At 35.5% G+C, this 22,272-nt stretch overlaps 2 protein-coding genes across 3 annotated transcripts; one reads left to right on the top strand and one right to left on the bottom strand.

Annotated features, from left to right (window-relative positions):
* The first annotated feature begins 7,544 nt into the window (after positions 1-7,544).
* LOC132617785 (subtilisin-like protease SBT5.3) lies at positions 7,545-13,450 on the top strand. Of its 2 annotated transcripts, none has more exons than XM_060332859.1 (11): positions 7,545-7,699; positions 7,800-7,909; positions 8,013-8,110; positions 8,367-8,531; positions 10,253-10,361; positions 10,877-11,411; positions 11,717-11,814; positions 11,908-12,153; positions 12,254-12,368; positions 12,461-12,674; positions 12,789-13,450. In XM_060332859.1, exons 1-11 carry the CDS (start codon positions 7,592-7,594, stop codon positions 13,322-13,324), a joined length of 2,334 nt encoding a protein of 777 aa, XP_060188842.1. In that variant the 5' UTR covers positions 7,545-7,591; the 3' UTR covers positions 13,325-13,450. The 2 variants fall into 2 exon arrangements, with proteins under 2 accessions (XP_060188842.1, XP_060188841.1); XM_060332858.1 differs by having other exon boundaries at positions 12,251-12,368.
* A 1,107-nt stretch (positions 13,451-14,557) lies between these two features.
* On the bottom strand, positions 14,558-20,599 carry LOC132618813 (cytochrome P450 724B1-like). The gene is made up of 9 exons (XM_060333825.1): positions 20,057-20,599; positions 19,652-19,976; positions 19,030-19,182; positions 18,666-18,911; positions 17,901-17,987; positions 17,713-17,791; positions 17,448-17,554; positions 16,540-16,661; positions 14,558-14,910 (listed from the first exon to the last, which is right to left on the bottom strand). Exons 1-9 carry the CDS (start codon positions 20,290-20,292, stop codon positions 14,817-14,819), a joined length of 1,449 nt encoding a protein of 482 aa, XP_060189808.1. The 5' UTR covers positions 20,293-20,599; the 3' UTR covers positions 14,558-14,816.
* Positions 20,600-22,272: the final 1,673 nt, after the last annotated feature.

Below are 22,272 nucleotides of genomic sequence, written 5' to 3'. Positions count from 1 at the left end.
TCTATAAATATTTATTTAAACATATTTTTTGTATTAGCGTCACACTTATAGTTGTTGTTATGTTTCTATGATTACTTTACTATTACAAGTGATAAAATTATTTACCAAAATATTTTGTCCCTCAACTTTTATTATCATTATGAAAATCGAGAAAATCTATTTGAAATTACTATGTTCCCCAAATAAACCAAATAAATTTTTTCACTCATTTCCTAAAGTTTCTACCCATCCCATAATCCCTTTCCAACTAAAAATCCCTAAAGGCATCAGGTTACCCCCAAAACCAAATATCCATAACTCATTGTTATTTACTCAAAATTCCTAAGACCCCGTCATCTCTATATTTCGTTAAAATCAAACATTCCCCGATTCTCGTCGAAATTCCACGGCTACAAAATCCTTTTCTTTGTGCCATTTATATTCTTTCATATATTCTAATTTGATTTTCTCTTCTCTTCTCTTTTCCATTCCACTTTATTTCCTTAATTCATTCACCTTAATTTCTTACTAGTAATCATAAAAATCATAGCTTAATATCCGCCTTAATTGCGAAATCGAAACTTTCCTCTTTTCATCTAATATGCCAAGAACAAAATGACAGAAGTTTGGACCCGAATCTGTTTGAAAAAACCGTCCAAGTTCAAGATTAATAATAATAATAGTAGTAGTAGTAGTAGTAGTAGTAGTAGTAGTAGTAATAATAAAAGTAATAATAGTAATAGAGATTGTCAAGAAATTTGACTACAAGTTGTGATAAAAAAAATACACTTAATAATCTAATAAAATAGAAGCTTAACGATGAAAATTGGACGAAAGGATAGACAAAATTGGGTGTCAACATGGGACTGTTAGAAATAAGGGTATATTAGACCCCATAGGTGGATGGCAAGGGTATTTGGGGGCTCAAAGGTGGATGATAGGAGTATTTGGGAGCTCAAAGGTGGGTGGAGGGTATTTTTGCACTAATTCTAATAATTCGAGGGTATTTTAGGCTCTTCTCCGTATACTATAATCTAAAGTGTTGGGCTCGTGCGCACGGGCATACGCCATCTAGTCTTAAAAGAAGAGGCCAAGATTCTTGACATGGAATAAAATGATTACCCGGAAACTGGATATGTATTGTAGTATGACAAATTGACAATTTATTATGACCTTGATAAAAATATGGAGCAGAACCATAAGCATTGGACAGGACATATGGTTTTTTTTATACTTGTTCAATTTATGATGATATTTTGATTGTCTGCTACTTTCCCCGGATCAAAAAAAGTGTTCACTTAGTACTTTTTTTCTTGAGTCAAAAAGAGTGTCTACTTAGCATATCAAGAAAGAATTAACCTTATTTTTTCAGATTTGCCCCTATTAAGTGTTATGTGATCAAATCTCAATGTCTATTTAATTAGGGACAGTTTCGTCAAATTACCTTTTTTTTTTCTAGAAATTAGCATTTTCTTAAGGGGTGTGCAAATGGATAAGTGTGTTAGGTGTGGAATTGGCCAAACAAGTCAATTCTTTTGTTCACATAGTCGTGATGTAAGCGCTTACCTCATCATAGGAAATTCATTCCTATAAATAGGTAGCTTATGGTTCATTTGTAAGACATCATTAAGATCATTTGCTATACACATCCCAAGAGAGAGAAAAAATCTAAGAGAAATACTCTTAGTGAAAGGCCTAAGTAAGAGAAGGTCTTTGAGAGAATTTTCTGTGGTAAAATTCTTGAGTGTAATTGGGATTGGGGTTGTGAGGTTGAGTGTTGTAAACACTTGTAATATTTCTTCTTTAATAAGATCTGCAGCAGCAACGTGGACGTAGCTCCCACATTGAGGGTGAACCACTATAAATCTGTGTGTGCTATTTATTCTTCGCTTACATCACGGCGTAAGTAGGTTCTGTCTAAGGAGGTTGGTATTTAAGTGGTCCAGCTGTGACCCTCCAATCTTTCCTGGGAACCTGCTTACAAAGGTCGGATTTGGGATTTAAATCCTAACAACTGGTATCAGAGCAACAGGTTGTGTTGTGATTTAGAAACGATGGGAGGCGAAGATGGTACGACGCACGGCATCGGTAAATTCGATGGTACAGATTTTGCGTTCTGGAGAATGCAAATTGAAGATTATTTATATGGCAGAAAGCTTCATGAACCTCTGAGTCCGAAACCAGAGGAGATGAAGCAAGCAGATTGGGATCTCCTCGACAGACAAGTTCTGGGAGTCATTCGACTGACGCTGTCGAAGAACGTTGCTCACAACGTGGCAAAGGAGAAGACCACCGCAGATATGATGAAGGTATTGTCTGACATGTATGAGAAACCTTCGGCAAATAATAAGGTATTTCTCATGAAGAAACTATTTCATCTAAAGATGATGGAAAATGCTCATGTTGCTGCACACATAAATGAATTCAATACCATTGTAAATCAATTGTCATCGGTAAAAATTGACTTCGATGATGAAGTGCAAGCTCTAATTTTGTTGGCATCCCTACCAAATAGCTGGGAGCCAATGAGAGCAGCGGTTAGTAATTCTGTCGGCAGTGACAAACTAAAGTTCAACGATGTTAGGGATCGTATCCTTGCTGAGGAGGTGCGCAGGACAGATTCGGGAGAGGCATCGACGAGTTCTGCTTTTAATGTTGAAAACAGAAGCAGAAATTATGACAGAAACTACAACCGAAATAGGGGCAGATCGAAGTCAAGGAATGGCAGGGGTCAATCCAGACCAGGACGAACACATGAGTGTTGGAACTGTGGAAAACCAGGTCACTTCAAGAAGAACTGCAGGGCGCCAAAGAAGGAGGACAACAAGGGGGCTGGAATCAACGCTGCTACGGAAGACATTGGCGATGCGTTGTTGCTATCGGTTGACAGCCCGATAGACTCTTGGGTTCTTGACTCAGGAGCATCCTTTCATACCACCCCACATCATGATATAATGACAAACTACGTGGCTGGGAATCTCGGCAAAGTTTATTTAGCCGATGGAGAGCCGCTAGACGTTGTTGGCACGGGAGACATTAATTTGAAGATGTCAAATGGATCCTCGTGGAAGATTACAAAAGTTATACATGTTCCAAAGCTGATGCGAAACCTGATTTCAGTAGGTCAGCTTGATGATGAGGGATATGATCTCAACTTTGGTAATGGGTCTTGGAAGGTGGCGAAAGGTGCTATGGTAGTTGGCCGAGGAAAGAAGATTGGCACTCTCTACATGACGGATAGCTGTCGTGATATTGTTGCTGTGGTTGACAACACAAAGAAGACAGATTTGTGGCATTGTCGGCTTGGGCATATCAGCCAGAAGGGGATGAAGCTGTTGGTGACAAATGGCTTAATTCCGGAGCTGAAGACGGTGGACCTTCATACGTGTGAGAGCTGCATTCTCGGAAAACAAAAGCGAGTAAGCTTCTCGAGTGCAGGCAGAGAGTTGAAGGTCGAAAAGCTGGAATTGGTGCACACAGACGTGTGCGGACCTACCACTGTCCCCTCTCTTGTAGGATCACACTACTACGTGACCTTCATTGATGATTCAACCAGGAAGGTATGGGTTTATTTTATGAAAAATAAATCCGATGTGTTTAGTGTATTCAAAAGATGGAAAGCCATGGTCGAGAATGAAACAAACCTCAAGTTGAAGTGTTTGAGGTCCGACAACGGCGGAGAATACACTGATGGTGATTTCAAACGGTACTGTGCCGATAATGGGATCAAGATGATGAAGACTATTCCTGGAACGCCGCAACAGAATGGAGTAGCCGAAAGAATGAACCGAACGTTGAACGAGCGTGCTCGGAGTATGAGAATACACTCTGGACTGCCCAAGACATTCTGGGCAGATGCAGTCAATACCGCGGCCTTCTTAATTAACCGAGGACCGTCAGTTCCCTTGGATTTCAGAATTCCAGAAGAAGTCTGGAGTGGCAAGAAGGTAAATCTTTCATTTCTGAAAGTGTTCGGTTGCTTATCATATGTTCATAATGATGATACGGCTAGAAGCAAGCTTGATCCAAAATCAAAGAAGTGTTACTTTATTGGCTATGGTGACACCGAGCTTGGGTACCGATTTTGGGATGAACAAAATCGGAAGATCATCCGAAGCAGGAATGTTGTCTTTAACGAAGAGGTATTGTACAAAGACAAGCTGCAAAAGAATTCAGAATGTCAGGACAAGGAATCGGAAATACTCGATTTGAGGGACTTTCCGGCACCTGAGCCGCAGCCAGGTACAACCGAGGCAGAGGAACAAACAATCCGAGAAGGTGCTGATGAAAGTGCTGATTCTGAAACAAATGAACAGACGCCAATCACAGAGCTGCGTAGATCATCCAGGATCAGGAAGCCGCTTCACAGGTACTCTCCATCCCTCAACTACATTCTACTCACTGATAGAGGGGAGCCGGAATGTTATGAAGAAGCAATGCAAGTCGATGAATCGACTAAGTGGGAGCTGGCAATGAAGGATGAAATGGATTCACTATCGGCAAATCATACATGGGAATTATCCGAGTTGCCAAAGGATAAAAAGGCATTGCAAAACAAATGGGTTTATCGGATAAAGGAAGAACCCAATGGAAGCAAGCGTTATAAAGCAAGGCTGGTTGCAAAGGGATTTCAACAGAAAGAAGGCATTGACTATACGGAGATCTTCTCTCCCGTAGTCAAGATGGTGACTATCAGAACTGTTCTTGGGCTGGTAGCAAAGGAAAATCTACATCTGCAACAGATGGACGTGAAAACTGCATTTCTTCACGGTGATCTAGACGAGGAAATCTACATGCGACAGCCGGAGGGATTCAAAATCAAAGGAAAGGAGAATCTGGTGTGCAAACTTCAAAAGAGTCTGTACGGACTAAAACAGGCTCCAAGACAGTGGTATTTAAAGTTTGACAGCTTTATGAAGAAAGCTGATTTTTTAAGGTGCGAGGCAGATCACTGTTGTTACTTCAAAAAATTTAAAGACTCGTACATGATACTGCTACTCTATGTCGACGACATGCTAATCGTAGGAGCAAACCTACAGGAGATTGATCGGTTGAAAAAAGGGTTATCGGAAGAGTTTGCAATGAAGGATTTGGGAGCTGCAAAGCAAATCCTTGGGATGAGAATCGACCGAAGCAAGGAGGGCATCAAACTCTCACAAGAAGAATATGTGAGGAAAGTTATCAAAAGGTTTAACATGCATGATGCCAAGCCAGTCAGCACTCCCTTGGCTGGACACTTTCGGTTGTCAAAGGATCAGTCGCCGACAACCGAGGATGAGAAGAAGCAGATGGACAAGATACCTTATGCATCTGCAATCGGTAGTCTTATGTATGTAATGATATGTACAAGGCCAGACATTGCACATGCAGTGGGAGTTGTTAGCCGATTTATGAGCAATCTGGGAAAGCAACACTGGGAGGCTGTGAAGTGGATATTCAGATATCTGAAAGGCAGCTCGAGTTCAGCTCTGTATTTCCGAAAATCAAAAACAGGATTGCAAGGGTATGTTGATGCTGACAACGGTGGTGATATTGATAGCAGAAAGAGCACATCCGGGTATGTTTACACCTTCGGAGGTACTGCAATCTCTTGGGTTTCCAAGTTGCAAAAGATAGTAGCTCTCTCTAGTTGTGAGGCTGAGTACGTTGCTGTGACGGAGGCCACAAAGGAAATGATGTGGCTACAATCTTTTCTGCGGGAATTGGATCAGGACCACGAGGGAAGTGTGCTATATTGTGATAGCCAAAGCGCCATTCATTTGGCAAAGAACCCGGTTTACCATGCTCGAACGAAGCACATACAACTCCGGTACCATTTCATTAGATCAGCTTTGGAAGATGGAGCGCTGGTGCTTGAGAAGATCGCAGGGAGTCAGAATCCAGCAGACATGCTGACAAAGGCAGTGACGATAGACAAACTGAAGCTATGCTCAACTTCAGTTGGCCTGCACGAAGTATGAAAGTAGGAAAGAGCTGCTGCATCGATCAAAGTGTGAAGACAAATTAAAATTAGTCTTCAAGTGGGAGATTTGTTAGGTGTGGAATTGGCCAAACAAGTCAATTCTTTTGTTCACATAGTCGTGATGTAAGCGCTTACCTCATAATAGTCGTGATGTAAACGCTTACCTCATCATAGGAAATTCATTCCTATAAATAGGTAGCTTATGGTTCATTTGTAAGACATCATTAAGATCATTTGCTATACACATCCCAAGAGAGAAAAAAAATCTAAGAGAAATACTCTTAGTGAAAGGCCTAAGTAAGAGAAGGTCTTTGAGAGAATTTTCTGTGGTAAAATTCTTGAGTGTAATTGGGATTGGGGTTGTGAGGTTGAGTGTTGTAAACACTTGTAATATTTCTTCTTTAATAAGATCTGCAGCAGCAACGTGGACGTAGCTCTCACATTGAGGGTGAACCACTATAAATCTGTGTGTGCTATTTATTCTTCGCTTACATCACGGCGTAAGTAGGTTCTGTCTAAGGAGGTTGGTATTTAAGTGGTCCAGCTGTGACCCTCCAATCTTTCCTGGGAACCTGCTTACAAAGGTCGGATTTGGGATTTAAATCCTAACAAAGTGGACACTCTTTTTTATCCGGAGGGAGTACTTACTAGGTGTTTGATATGAATTTGGTGACAAAAGTTGTGAAAAGGTGTTTGAAAATTAAAATTGTGGTTGGACATGCATTTTACTTGAAAAAATATTACTATTAACATTTTGTGAGGAAAATTTACTTGAAAAAGTGGTTGGAAACGTCAAGATGGAGTGCAAAATTGACTACTATGTATAACTAAACAATTTCTTGGAAAAGAAAACTTTGTATAATCCAAACCGGCTCTTAATCTTTTTATTATATTATAATTAATGATGGAGTGATTTTGTGATTCTTTTATTTTAATAAGTTACACTAAAATTTCGATTTTGTTCATAGATACCTCATTGGAGATAATAGAGTAAAAAATCGTATCCCGAATTCTTCTTGATTGTGATCATCCGAATCAACAAACAATCGGCCAATTACTCTCTAGAAGGAAAAAGAAAAAAATCAATTTTTTCATTTGAAAAATTATAAATAAATAAATAAATATTACGAAAATTTTAGTCTTTCTAGTGTCCCTTTGAGTACATCTGTTAGAAACAACAAAACCGTCAAGCAGCCTCTATTATTTTACAAATAGTCACTTCTTTCTCACCGGTCCCATACTACTCCATTTCATATTTATCATTAAAAGGAATGGTTTTATTAAAAAATATTCACACACTAGTAATTAAGTAAAAAATTTGAAAAGGATCTGGAAAAGGCTAGCACTAATGTAAAACATATTCATAGAAATATTAATTTGGGAAGAACATAATTAAAATTCATGAAAAGATTGCTTATCCATTATTGGATCTAGATACAAGCCTTGAAATCTTTGAATTTAAGCCATGCAATAAATGGATTTACATTCCCACTAATTAAAAAAAAAAAAAAAAAAAAAAGAAGGAGGAGCAAGATTTATTATTTTTAAAAATATAATAATTCATTGAAAGGTCAACGAGTACAGCCCAAGAGTTCTCTTTAAATAGAAACTCTATGTATTGAGAGTAAAAGGACTGAACAAGAAGAGAGAATGAGAGGAAAGAACATGAAGATAACAATGGGAGAAATCTCAGTCTCCTTATGTTTGCTTTCAGTTCTTTTTATGTTATTGCTTGGTCCCACATTGGCCATAAAAAAGGTAATTAAGTATGATTTTGCAGTTTTAACTCATTCATTGCTTACATACTTAGTTTGAAAAAAAAAAAAAAAACTAACTAGTCAATTTGATTTGTGTATAGTCATATGTGGTGTACATGGGTGCTCATTCACATGGAAATGAAGTTACATCCGTTGATTATGATAGAGTAACAGATTCACATCACAAGTTTCTTGGATCATACTTGGGAAGGTAATCGTGTACTTAATTATGTAATGCTTTTAATTAAGTCGTATTCCCTTTGTGATTATGTGAATTTTTCCAAAATCTTACACGTTTGTAATCTCAAAAACAGCACTGAGAAAGCAAAGGAAGCAATTTTCTACTCTTACACTAAGCACATCAATGGCTTTTCTGCTATGCTTAAGGATGAAGAAGCAGCAGAAATTTCAAGTAAGCGATCTGGGGTAGTCTTGATCTTTAGTGTAATGTAGTATTTGCCTTCTGTTTAGGATTCGTGCCAAGCAGAGCACATTATTAAGGCTCGAACTCGAGATCTGGTGTCTTCCAGTAAAGTTCAATGACCTGACTAATTCAGATTCAGGGCACATACTCATGAGGAGTTTTCGCATGCTGTTTGAACACGAGGCCTCTGATTAAGGGTGTATTTAGTATAATATGATGTTGTTAATATGAACTTTTTTTGCAGAGCATCCCCAGGTAGTATCAGTATTTGAAAACAGGGGAAGAAAATTACACACAACAAGATCATGGAACTTCATGGGGTTGGAGAATAGTGGAGTTATTCATCCAAGTTCATTATGGAAGAAGGCAAGATTTGGAGAAGATACCATCATTGGCAACCTTGATACTGGTAATGCTTTTTATATTCACTATTTTATACCCAACTTACAGACCCATAATTTCATGTTTGAAGATTATTCTGCAATATTTTCAACCTCCCCTTTAATAGCGGTTTTACCAAGCTATGAAGAGTGCTTTGTAAAAAAAATATTTTTTAAGAATAACGTGCTTGGCTAATCAATTAAAGAATTTTTTTTTGCCAATATTAAAGAATTAATTTGTCCAATTCCAAAAGTGCTTCCGGTAAAAACTACTTTATTCAGCTTCAAAAAATAATTTTTACTACAAACAAAAGCACTTATTCTTTTACCTAAAAAGCTTAACCAAATGCCTGAACTCTCTAAAATAAGCTTTTTAAAAGAAAAAAAAATACTTTTGCCTCAAAAGCGTGATCAAACAAGCTATTAGTCCCTACTTTAGTCAAAACAATAGGCATATGGAGAAAATTGCGCTTGCAATAAGTTGCGCCTTAGACCATTGACTTTGTTGATGTGAAAATGTAGTTCTTTTGTGATCCCATAATTGTGATAAAGACCTTGTTAGAAACTTGTGTGATTTGATCTTGATAATAATAAACTATAGTAGTTGAATTGAATATTGATATTTCAAGATCTCATTAATCTCCCTGCCTTGGCCAACCCACTTTCACATATACCAAAATAATTATCTATTTGACGAAGGTTCTTTTATCGACAAATTCTGCACCTTTCAGCAATTGAAGGAGTAAGCAGTGGAGAAGTAGAATTATTTTATTCATAAATCATAAGTGTTCAACTTATTACAAGAACTAACATACTCTCTGGTTGGCGGGTTCAATTCTCATAATATTTTAGTTACAATTGCAATTAGTACTCTCATTGACAATCCATATCATTTTGCTTTCTGTGCAACTCTAAGCAAAGACATGTATGTTGGGAAATTACTCAGCAATCTAGAAGCTAAATTCCTGCATTTATTTGATAAAAAATAATGTTCATAAAAGTTGAGGAACTTAAACTTTTTTTTTTCCTTTTATGTCCAATTATCATATAGCTTGTGTTGTCCTATCACAAACAAAAGGAGTTCGAAAAAAGCAACAAAAGTTAAATATAAAAAATAATGTTGTCCCTGGGAAGAGAACCTGGATGCTAGAGATAATATTGAACACCCTAGACCTCTTGAGCTAATCTTTTGCATTTATTTAGAGTATTCAAAAGTTAATATATTTACACAAACATAGAAAATATACCCTATATATGCAACGTAATTTTTTGCCGCCCTCCCCACCCAAATCCCTTCGCTAAAAAAATACACTGTGTCTATAAGTAAAAAGTTTCCCCTTAATTTTTTTTCATGTATTTATTGCTTTTTATTTTGAACCTCTTTAGTGAAAGTTTTGATTCCGCCACCGTTAGTGAATGGTGTTGTCACTGAAAGCAAAGAACAAGGTGGAAACAAAAGTAGAACTAAAAGAACAGAACATGTAAGAAAAGCTTAGGTTCTGATGCCCTTGCCTCAAAAGATGGATGATTTCATCCTTTCTTCTTTGTCTTAATTAGTCAACCTTTTGCAATTCACAATTCCCATATATCTTTTCCCCTTTAACAGCTCATTTCATGCTATTTTTGTGTATGAACTTAGACCAAAAGTAACTGTAAGAGTTCATAATGATTAATTTTCTTTCTTACATTATGACATTGGCTGTTTTCCTCAATACTCTTTAACTTTTTGTTTGATGGGGTTGTGGACCAGGTGCCTGGCCTGAATCAGAAAGCTTTAGTGATGAAGGATTGGGACCAATCCCTTCAAAGTGGAGAGGAATTTGTCAAAGTGATTCTGATCCCACCTTTCATTGCAATAGGTACTGTATATCCCTGTGTCCACTTATTTTATCACCTTATCTTCACAGCTCTACAAACAGTATATTTTGCACTTTAGAACTTTCTAATCACTGACATTGTACCAATCTAAAATCTAAACCATACATCTATCTTTATCACTATAAAAAAACTGGTATTAACTATGAACTTCGTCGCTAATCCGTTATTAAATTGCCTGTAGTTAACAGATTTTTCTGATAATCCGTAGCTAAATAGAATTAGCGACGGATTTAACCATTCAGCTATAGAATTTGTCCGTCGTTAGTTCCTACTCTTTTAGTTGTGATTGTTTTTATAATTTTTGAGTTTTTGAAAACATAAGTAATTCTAATGTGATTGTTGATCTGTTCCCTATGTCACCCATCCACGATAACTTAAAATTGGCTTAACTAGTTAAGAAATCCTACTTCAAACCATCCGTTTAGGATATGAATTCAACATTTTAGTATCAGAATGAAGATTTTGACATTGAAGTTATGTCGATTTTTTAATAAAGGAAGCTAATCGGAGCAAGGTACTTCAACAAAGGATATGCTACTCTAGCAGGATCTCTAAATTCAACTTCCAACACACCACGAGACACCGATGGCCATGGTTCCCACACGTTGTCCACAGCCGGTGGGAGCTTTGTTAAGGGATCGAGTGTTTTTGGGTATGGCAACGGGACAGCAAAGGGTGGATCACCAAAAGCAAGAGTAGCAGCTTATAAAGTTTGCTGGACTCCAATTATGGGCAATGAGTGCTTTGATGCAGATGTCTTGGCTGCTTTTGATATGGCAATTCATGATGGCGTGGATGTGCTTTCGGTCTCACTTGGAGGAGAAGCAGCAGCATATGCTAATGACAGTGTTGCTATCGGTTCATTTCATGCTGTTAAGCATGGAATTGTTGTGGTCACATCTGCTGGTAACTCTGGTCCTGGTGCCGGTACAGTATCTAATGTTGCACCTTGGGTCATCACCGTTGGGGCGAGCACCATGGATCGTCAGTTTCCTAGCTATGTCACCCTCGGAAACAACAAGCGTTACAAGGTAATTTTCTTTTCCTTTGTCTGAAAATTATAGTATATATGTAAATTGTTACAAAACATATACACTGATTATGTATATTATATGTTTATGTATATTACATGTATAGTTGTACTTAAAATACAAACCTATACATTTTATGGCTATTTTGTAAATTAGAACTAAAAGGCATTGGAATGTAATTATCTCTTGTTATTGTTAAATTCCGGCAGTGATATTCTTGCATTATTGAACCTTGCTAGAAACTTTGCTCTGTGAGCTGGAAATTTATATTATTGTCTTGATTGTACTAAATGAAATGTTTATAGGGAGAAAGCCTTTCAGTTGAAGCACTGCCCAAAGGCAAGTTCTTCCCAATTATCAGTGCTGCTTCAGCAAAAGCTCAGCATGCTATAACCGAAGACGCGTGAGTATAATCTTATTCACTTCTCTAGTTCTTAAAAAAAAGCAAATTTCACATGTTGGGTTAAGATTTGGTTATTTATATGTGCTTCTGCAGTCAACTATGCAAAGCTGGTGCATTGGACCCTAAGAAGGTAAAAGGATCTATTTTAGTTTGCCTAAGAGGAGATAATGCAAGGGTTGAAAAGGGCCAACAAGCTGCTCTAGCAGGTGCAGTTGGAATGGTTCTAGCAAATGATTATGCGTCTGGCAACGAAATTATTGCTGATCCTCACGTCTTACCTGCTACGCAAATTAGTTACAATGATGGACTATCTGTCTTCGCTTATCTTGACTCAACAAGGTATAACATGTAATGAATTGATTTAACTTATATCCACTGAAAGTATAAGCACTTTATCTAACTATGCCAATTCATTTTCTTGTTAAAACGTTTTAAGTAGTGCACCTACAGCTTCCATCACACATCCAACAACTCAATTGGGGACAAAGCCAGCTCCGGTCATGGCAGCCTTTTCATCGATAGGGCCTAACACTGTTACACCTGAAATTCTTAAGGTTTTAATACAAATTCAACATTGTAATTTGTTTGAGCTTATTAGAATAATAATGTCCTTCGTTGGGTCATTTATTTGAGATTATGTTTGCAGCCTGATATCACTGCTCCAGGAGTGAGTATAATCGCTGCCTATACCGGCGCTGAAGGACCTACAAATCAAGATTTTGATAAACGCCGGGTTAAATTTAACTCAGTTTCAGGCACTTCTATGTCATGCCCTCATGTTTCTGGTATTGTTGGCCTTTTAAAAACCCTCCACCCAACTTGGAGTCCTTCTGCTATCAAGTCCGCTATTATGACAACTGGTGAGTAAAATAAAACTTTTAAAAATGTGAATCTATTTGCATCGCATAATTTCCTAATTACTACCCTGGTTCTAGTTCTAGTTCTGATGCCATGTTACTTTTCTTGTTGTATAGCGAGAACGCGAGATAATGCTGTAGAGCCAATGTTGAATGCTAGTCACATCAAGACAAGTCCATTTGCTTATGGATCAGGGCACGTAAGGCCAAACCGTGCCATGGATCCTGGCTTGGTCTACGACTTGACAATTGATGATTATTTGAGTTTTCTCTGTGCACAAGGCTACAATGAAACTCAAATAAAGACATTTACCCAAGGACCTTTCAAATGCCCCGATCCGATTAATTTCATCAACATGAATTTACCCTCAATCACAGTGCCTAATCTCAATGGGTCCGTTACTGTTACAAGAACTTTGAAGAATGTTGGATCTCCAGCTACGTATAAAGCTCGTATTCGCAGGCCCATTGGAATTTCTGTTATTGTTGAGCCCAATATTCTTGAGTTCAAGAATATTGGTGAGGAGAAATCGTTTAAGCTCACATTGAAGGTTAAAGGAGTTAATGCACCAAAAGATTATGTATTTGGACAGTTAATTTGGTCTGATAGTAAGCACTATGTTAGAAGTCCAATTGTAGTAAAATGTAACTAGGCAGGTTTGTCAGATTTTTTTCAAATAATGACTGCAAGTTAGTTCATTGATTTTTTTTTCTCCAGTCCAGCAAAAAAAATGAGAAAGGGATGTGTAGTTAATGAAAATCTTTTAGCGAGAATTCAATGCAGTCTGAAGATAATCATTTTTTTTAAAAATTATTTTTATTACATGGGGCGAGGGAAAGGGGAAATGGGGAAAGAGATTACAATGTGGAGATTTGAACCCTCACCAACAAAGTGAGAGTGCAGGTAGCCAACCAACTGAGCTACTAAATCCCTACCGAAGATAATCACTTGTTGATTGTGAAATGTCATATGAGAAACAACACGTGGTGAGGGCGTAGTTTAGCTATGAACTAGTAGCTGTTTATTGTCAGCATTGTTTTAACTTTTAAGCAGTGGTGCTCACAAGTCATAAATGCGAGTGGCATGAAGTTTAGTGCAATCTATTTGAACAGATGAAAAAGAATTTTGTTCCTTAACAATGTACTCTTTTTCCATCCTTAACTTACTTTGTTATTGTTATATTCTGAGCCGAGAGTCTATCAAAAACAGTCTCTCTACCTCTCAAGGTAGAGGTAAGATCTGCGTACACTCTACCCTCTCCATATCCCACTTGTGAAACTACACTGGGTATGTTATTGTTAACAATGTACAAAGCTTATCATAACGAATATTTAATGATGGATTGCAATCACTAAGTAATACTTTGGATCTTTTGGCTGCTGTGAGTCACTTCTGGTGTTTGGTTATCAAAAAAATATTTTCCTTGGAATACACTTTCAGTTAAAATTTGAGTCCTTTAATTCTATACCTGTCTCTATCAGACAACGGATTTAGATTTAGATGTGTATTGGGACAACATGATGAAACCAGCCAAAAAGAACGGGTAATGTATTACTTGAGCAAGAAGTTTACATCCTATGATGGCTCATACTTTATCAGAAAGAACTTCTTGTGCTTTGACTTAGAAGTTGAGGCATTACCTATGGCTTATACCACTCACCTCATCTCAAGAATGGATTCATTGAAATATATCTTCCAGAGGGTCAGAAATATATCTAGAGGGTCGATTACAGGTTCATGTGAACCCAGTAAATATACACGCACACTGCCCATTCAATTATTATTATACTATTAACTTGAAGTTGCCCATGATTTGAGTCCTGAATTTTCTTGCCCAACACTTGGACGTTATAATTAATATAAATAAGATAAAACCTACAGGAAATGAAGAAACTACTGAAAGATTATAGGATTTTCTCCGTGGAATTATGTATATCGATCATACACAAAAAGAAAAGAAAAAGGAAATCCTGTTTTCTTTCTGTACGAGGGAGAACAGATATCTGAATTAGGAAGAGATCTTCATGATGAGCTCCTGTATACAAATGACATAGCATTGGACTTCCTGATTTTGGTGTTGTCATTGGAATTTCCATCACAATGTGTTGCCTAATCCATGACCATATACTCAAATATTGCAGGGCCTAAGTAGAATTTTGATGCAATCTGATTGTTAAACCATTTTTGAACTCCACATATGGATATGCAATAGGTTGTTCTCCTTCCTCTACGTCCCATCTACATCACACGTGTCCATATTTAGTACAATTAAAAAATATAAAAACTTCTAATGGAATTTTAATTATAACAGAAAATAAAAAGAACCACAATATGAATATGTTAGATGAGATAAATTTGGGTTACCAATGGCTTGTTTGATGAAACTGTAGAAATCAGCTAAGTTTGAAAACATATTTTTTACTAAAAGTGCTTTCTGGAAAAATGGTTTGACAAAGTTGCTGTTTGTGTTAGACTAAATTGTTTGAGAAGTGCTTTTCCTAGTAATTCATGTTCAATATTTTCAAAAATGGCTTTTACATGTCAAATTACCTACTAAATTTTGATTTGGTAAATCTGAATTTTTAATGTCTAATCTTGTTATAAAAGAAAATCAAAAAAGATTATATTTCAAAAAATTACTCTTTTCAACTTCTACGTTAAAGCTAAAAACCTTCAATTATTAAAAGTTTGGTCAAACACCTTCCTTCTCTAAAATAAATGTTTTTAAATTAAAAAAGAATACGTCATTTTGACCCCAAAAGCCTTAACAGCATGTAAGGGTGTTCAAATGAGATCGAAAAACCGATCCGAACCGGTAAACCAAGTCAAACCGACTTAATAAATCGAAAACCAGCTTCGTTTGACTTGATTTGGTTTTAAATTTTAAAAAACCGATAACATTTGGTTTGATTTGGTGTTAAACCAAAAAAACCCGAACCAAACCGATAAATACATACATATTTAAAATATTATATTTCTACACACACACACACACATATATATAAGTTGGCTCATTCCAAGTCCAATACAAATTCAAATAATTAGAAAGAAAGTGTAGCCCATTTAAGCTTAAGGTAAAATTAAAAAAAAAAAATTGCTAAAGGTAAAATAGAATTTTTCGCCTTATTCAGTTTTACAGTTCCTTCATTTACATCCCATCTAAATTACTACTGATAAGCTAGCATTTTATCCGTAACAAATTAAGGGAAAGAAAATGGTAATTGAAATTTAAAGGGATTTGGTAGATAACTGTCTTTCTGTTTATCATTTTTCGTTTTAACTTCTGTGCTTTCTTCCCAATGCTTCATAAACTCGATGAGTCTAAATAACAAAAATTCCTGAGGGGCTGCGTAATATCAAAAGGCTATATATAGGGAGGTAAAATGTAGATGTTATGTTTCTGTAATTCCTATACCCAAGCCATAGGCCTATACCTAAATAAAGTTAATGAATTAATTAAGAAGATTTTTAGATTTGAATGGACCACAGTCAAAAGCCGTATTTAGTTACCATTTGATTCAAAAGTTCTTTGTATTAATACATTCTTAAAATTCGAAAAAAACCGCAAAAATCGATAAAATCGAAACCGATGGAATTTATACAGAAATGGTTTGGTTTGGTTTGAATATTAGAAAAAACCGACTTAATTTGTTTGGTTTCGTTTTAACCAAAAAACGAGTTAAACTGGACCATGAACACCCCTAACAGCATAGTAACACACCTTTTTAGGGTACTAGGTGATTGTATCTAATGACTTTTGTTGTTGAAATTAACAATATTAGGATAGTGGAAATTATTTACTGTAAAATAATATATCAAACATAACTGATCACAAGAAGTGCTACAAAATATAAATTAGAGATTTACCGGTACTTTTGTACAAGGTGGTGGAGGAAGAATGCTACTTCAACCTTTGCAAGTTCAAATCCAGGGCAACACCTAGACCCTCCCCCAAAAGGAGTCAATTTCTTGCATATTTGCTCATCACTCTAAACATTTTATTTTAATGCCAAAAAAAAAAGAGTTAACAAATTGATAATGAGACATACTTAAAAGAAAGAAAAAAAAAAAGATGAGATATGGGGCTTTGTTTATAGGGGAATGGGTATTAACACGTTGTTATGACATAATCCCTTGTCATAAAGTAGATACAGGTCATTTTGGAGTAAATTATTATTATCTAATTAATAACCTTTTTTCACAAATAATTATCACGTGTCTTCTATTATTGACGTTGAAGACCCACAATGTCAGCGTTGGTTCTAACATAATAAGTCTTAAGATATTTACTTATCAGAATAGGATTTGAGTTTATAGGTATATGCAGAAAATTTTCACACTACTAATGTAAATTGATCTATAAGTAATTTGTGGAGTAATAACATGTCACTTTCTGTTTATTTTATTTATTGAAGAGTTTTTTTTTTTTTTTGGCAATTTAACTTTACAACAATTAATAGTATAAATATTTCTTACTACTATCAGTATAAAAACTTAAATTTGAATTAGTTCTTTTGATTTAAATTACATGCAACTGCATGTAAAGATTTTCTTTTTCACCATGAATATCGTTTAATTCTTTGATTTTAGCTATATACAACTATTAGTGTAAGAAATTATTTACACAAGGTCACCCAACCAAACCTTCTTAAATTGTGAATTTTGTAATCTTGAAAAATTGCTTATGATAACATGTAACGGTAAACTTTATATTGCAAAAAATTCTTATATTAACCGTGTATATAAATTAAACTCAAACTGATATAATTAATTACCTCCCATCTCCAAGGATTAAACTGGAGGGCATTGGCATGTACTGATGGGTCCAAATGAACTGCACTAAAGACTGGTAGGACCTTCCAACCTGCTGGAATCACATAATCTACATACACAATTTCACATTTAAAAATCATTCTTAAATGTCAAGAACACTTTAAAATCTGGAAAAAGTAGAATTGTACCATGGGAAAAGTTCATGCATGCATAATTACATATGAACATTTTTTAAAATATTTGGAGCATTACAGGTCAACAACAGACCTCTAAATTTGACGTCTTTAAGGGCCTTTCGGTGCACAAATTTGACAACATTCCCATATCTGAGAGCTTCATTTATGACCTGTATTTAATATGAATAAAATAAATTAAGTTAAAGACATCAAAAATATAATATAAAGTCTATAATTTATGATATTCAGTAATGATTGCTGTCTGCGCATTTTATCAACCTTTTGAGTGAAGTCCATCTTCTTGTAATCTTCCCAATTCAAAAGCTCCTCCTTTTCCTTCATGCTTCGTATGTTATGATGCTCTTGCTACAACATAAATTAGTAATGAGACTTTAGAAATAAAAAAAGGCAAGTCAAAAATATAACGATTATAATAATAACAAAAAGCAATAAAATTTGTACATCCATTTTATCCGTGTAAATCTTTTCTATTTTACAAGGCTTAATTACAAAAGTATATCTGTAAACTCTACGAGTAGTTTTTATTTAGATTGAAGTGTGATTATTACATCTAAAAATTTAAATTGTTAGAACGAAGACATTTTTATTTATTTAATTATATTCTTTAACATACTCTGGATACTCTGGCTGACCTTATCCTTTTTTATGATTCAAGCACGTGAATCTTTTTCAATAAGAGGTGGCAATTCAAATCAAACTCAAGACCTCTACATGCACAGGTACTATGTTAAAGTGTGTGACTCTCTCATCTAAAAACTAAAGTTATTAAATAGATCATAATTTATTATTTAATTATATTCGGAATGCTCCATCATTTATCTCATTCTTCAACGTCTCATTAAATTAAGTTAATTAACACTCTACTAATTGGAACACTAAAACTGAATTCAGGTAAAAATACTTAATAAATACGAAGTACTTATTTTGCTAAAACGCCACATATTTCGGAACAAATTCAATTCATCAATAAGACAAATAATATAAGCCCAAGTAAAGATAATTTAGAGAGAAATATGTAATTACCTTAAGTTGATCAAGAGCCTTTTGTGATTGACCAACAAAAAATACAACCATAGCCATAAGAAGGGAAGTGGTCTCATAACCACCAAGTAGGGAATCAAGAACAAAGCTAACTTTTTCATCTTCAGATAAGGTATCAACACAAAGAAGTATCTCTAGAAAATCATTCCTTTTACTATCACCACCAGCATGTTTTCTTCTTCTATCCTCTATAATTGCTTTGATATTAGAAGATATTCTGCTTCTAGCCTGTAAAGAAAAACAAAAAGTTGAATTTCACATGCCTACTTTTAATCTTTTTGCAACAAAAGCATATCTAAAAAATGAAGTTTATAATAAACAATGCTATATGCTTTAATTAGTGAACCTGCACGGCTCTTGCATATGGAGTTCCAGGTATGTAGAGTGGTAAAGAAATTAGGCCTCTCATGAATGCAAGAAAATCTTGAAGAATTGTTGCACTTCGTGGATCATCCGGAGTTAATCCAAGAACTTGCTTCACTATCACATTAAATGAAAACTGCATTCAACCCCACACAAGAAAAACCAAAATTTATGTCACAACACAAATTTATTAGTTTAAATTCTACGCACTAACAGTAAAATAGAAAGAGTTACATATCTGATCGCCCGACCAAAAGCTATACATTAATTATACATCTCTTTGTTTTTTGACGAATGGTTATTTAAGTTAATTTCATCATTATTTAGTAAAAAGTTGATTAATAACCTAAAATAGATGATAAGTAATAAGTACCATGGATGAAGTTACATTTCTGCTTACGAGTTCGGCAAGCTTTGGCCCAAATTTTATATTTGTTATAAAAAATCACTTAAAATGTACTTATAAAATATTATAAGTAACTCAATAAAAAATCTTTCATAGAATTTAGAATTCATAAACTCAAAATTCTGAGTATACCTTTAATATGCTAAATTACATTGTCAGCATGAATTTTTCAAGGACTAGGGAATTTTAGATGAAATACCTTTCTTGACTCCTCCCAGAAGATGACTTGTTCTTTATCTTTCCAAGATTGAAGAATCTGAAGGGCTGATCTTTCCACATCATTAATAAACTCAGGATTTGACTTGATGGTGCTGATTAGTGATAATGAAACATTCCTAAGCCTTTTGTGTGTGTCACCAACAGCCACAAGCAGTGAAACTTTTCCAAGAATACCATGTATAGGCTTTGGGTAACTACACTGAAATAACTTATCTTCATTCTGTAGTATGAAGTAATTAAGGTCTTGGTCACAAGATACCACTGTTGGGGAGAAAAACAAATGGGATTTGAACACTTTCCCATACCTAAAAAATAAAAAAAATGTTACATGCAATAATAATATTGTTCCTAAGGTAACATAATGATGAAGCAGCATGTTACTTACCTAGAACAGTGTTGTTGAAGGAAAGCACCAATAGAATTAGAAGGATGAGGCTTCAAAAAGGAAAGGGTTTCACCAAGTAAAGGCCATCCAAAAGTGCCCTTGGGAATTACAAGAGTAGTACTACCATTATTATTAATCTTCAAGAACAAAGGCCAAAAATGGTTCAAAATGATGCCAATTACAAAACCAATAACTAGTGTGGTCACAATTATCAAAAGGCTACCTTCTTCACCCATTGAAGTTTAATTTTATGAGAAGAAAGAAAATGATTTTATGAACTTGGATGGCAGCAAATTGGGGATGGGCTCGACTACATATTTATAGAGGAGAGGGGGAGTTGTTTAGGAGTACTATCGAGGAAAAGCAAACCGGCATTTAATTATTTCTGTTGAATATATTGGAGTAATATTAAAATAGTGGGGTGAATATTAACTTTTGTCAGATGCATAGGAAATGAAATCAACCTAGTCTGGGATCTACACCTGCACAAACAGTAGGTACAGGTTTTGGAAGACAGATACTGTACCAAGAACCTTTTTATGAATGAGATCTAACTATTTGTATACATTGATAATGTTAGAAGTTCTTTTTTACTACTCCCGCTATCCCATATTTTAACTGTGGTTTTAATCTATTTTATTTTTTCACCATAATAAACTCCATAAGATATACATCATCCGTGACCCCAAAAAAGTGATCAAAAAAAATATTTTGAACCAAAATATTCAAAAAAAAAAAAAGGTTACATAACTATCTTTAGAGTAGTAAAATAAAGCACTTAACCGTCCATTAAGTGCTTTAGCGCAGCATTTTACTGCGCTAAACCAAAGTTTCTCTCACCTATAGTGCAATAAAATACTGCGCTATAGGAGTCCACCATTTTCCAAAAATAGCCTCTTATTAAATTTTCACTCTTTTTTACGTAGTTTAGCCATATATTAATCATGCTTTGAGACTCCGGAACTTTAATATTTTATATAGAACCCTACTCATATTTGTACAATTAATAAGGTAGGCTCAATACATCAAGGATACGCAAAAGTTTGGATTGTCGTTTTAGTGGTTGAAAAGTGCTCGAAGCCATTTTTTGCTTGAAGACTTGTAGTCATTAGCTTTACGTTATTTATCTTTTAGGGTTTCGTGTTATTTTTAAATTAATGCTTAACTTTATTTCGAATGTGTCACATTTTTTTTTTATTATTATTAATTTAGAATGTGAAACTATAAACAATAATAAAGATTAACATAATATTTATAAATATGAAAAAAAATATATAATATTTACGATAAACTGTACAACACTAATGTATATACACTATCGTGGATGGGTCCCACATGTGGTATGCCTGAGACTATCTTTAGGCCTAAGGCTCGTACCATCTCCACCGCCCTCGCCATCGTCTCCATCGCTCTTTTTCCTCTCAATAACCGAACGCTCCAAGTCATGATCATCTCCTCTTCCCTGGCCCGTGCGCCCTTGACTAGAATGTGCTTCTTCTTGGGATCTGGTCCCGCTAGCACGGGCAGAACCTCATGCTGTCCTAGGTCTGAAAACTCGACCTCTTTCTCGTCGGGAGTTGCCACCGCAGGCGCCGAAGGATGAACATGAAAAGTATATAATAATTAGTATCATTTCTTATTTATATTGAGTACATTAACGTTTGTTGAATAATCAAACCTGTGTGTCAACGGGCGCCTGAGTAGGCTCCTGAGATGGGTCTGTAGGCTCCTGAGATGGGTCTAGTGGTGAATATGAGGTAGTCACCTGGACGAGATGTTATTCGAAGTCCAAAAAAAGGTTATAAAAATTAAATAAATATTTATCTTATATTGAATAAAATTAATTTTAAGTAAAAATCTTATCTGCGCCTCGGTAGTCTCATGAGAAGACACCTCTGTCTCAGCAGGCTGATGAGAATGCTCCTGAATGGGTCGCTCATATGAATCCACCGGCGTCGAATCCTAAAATATGAAGAAAAAAAAATAAGTAACATACATACTTAAAATAAGTACTTTAAATAATCAAATATGTATATTAAATATTGACCTTATATTGAATAAAACTAATTTTAATAAAAAGCTTGCCTGTAGCTCGACAGTCACATGGGAAGACACCGCTGGCTCGGCAGGCCCATGAGACGCCTGAGTGGGTGGCTCTGGTGGACCCGCTGGCACCGAATCCTAAAATATTAAATATTATTAAATAATGAGTAACA

This window comes from Lycium barbarum, chromosome 11, assembly GCF_019175385.1.
Source record: "Lycium barbarum isolate Lr01 chromosome 11, ASM1917538v2, whole genome shotgun sequence".
NCBI lineage: Eukaryota > Viridiplantae > Streptophyta > Magnoliopsida > Solanales > Solanaceae > Lycium > Lycium barbarum.
The sequence above is the reverse complement of the archived record's forward strand: the minus strand, read 5'-3'. Positions and strand labels throughout refer to the sequence as shown.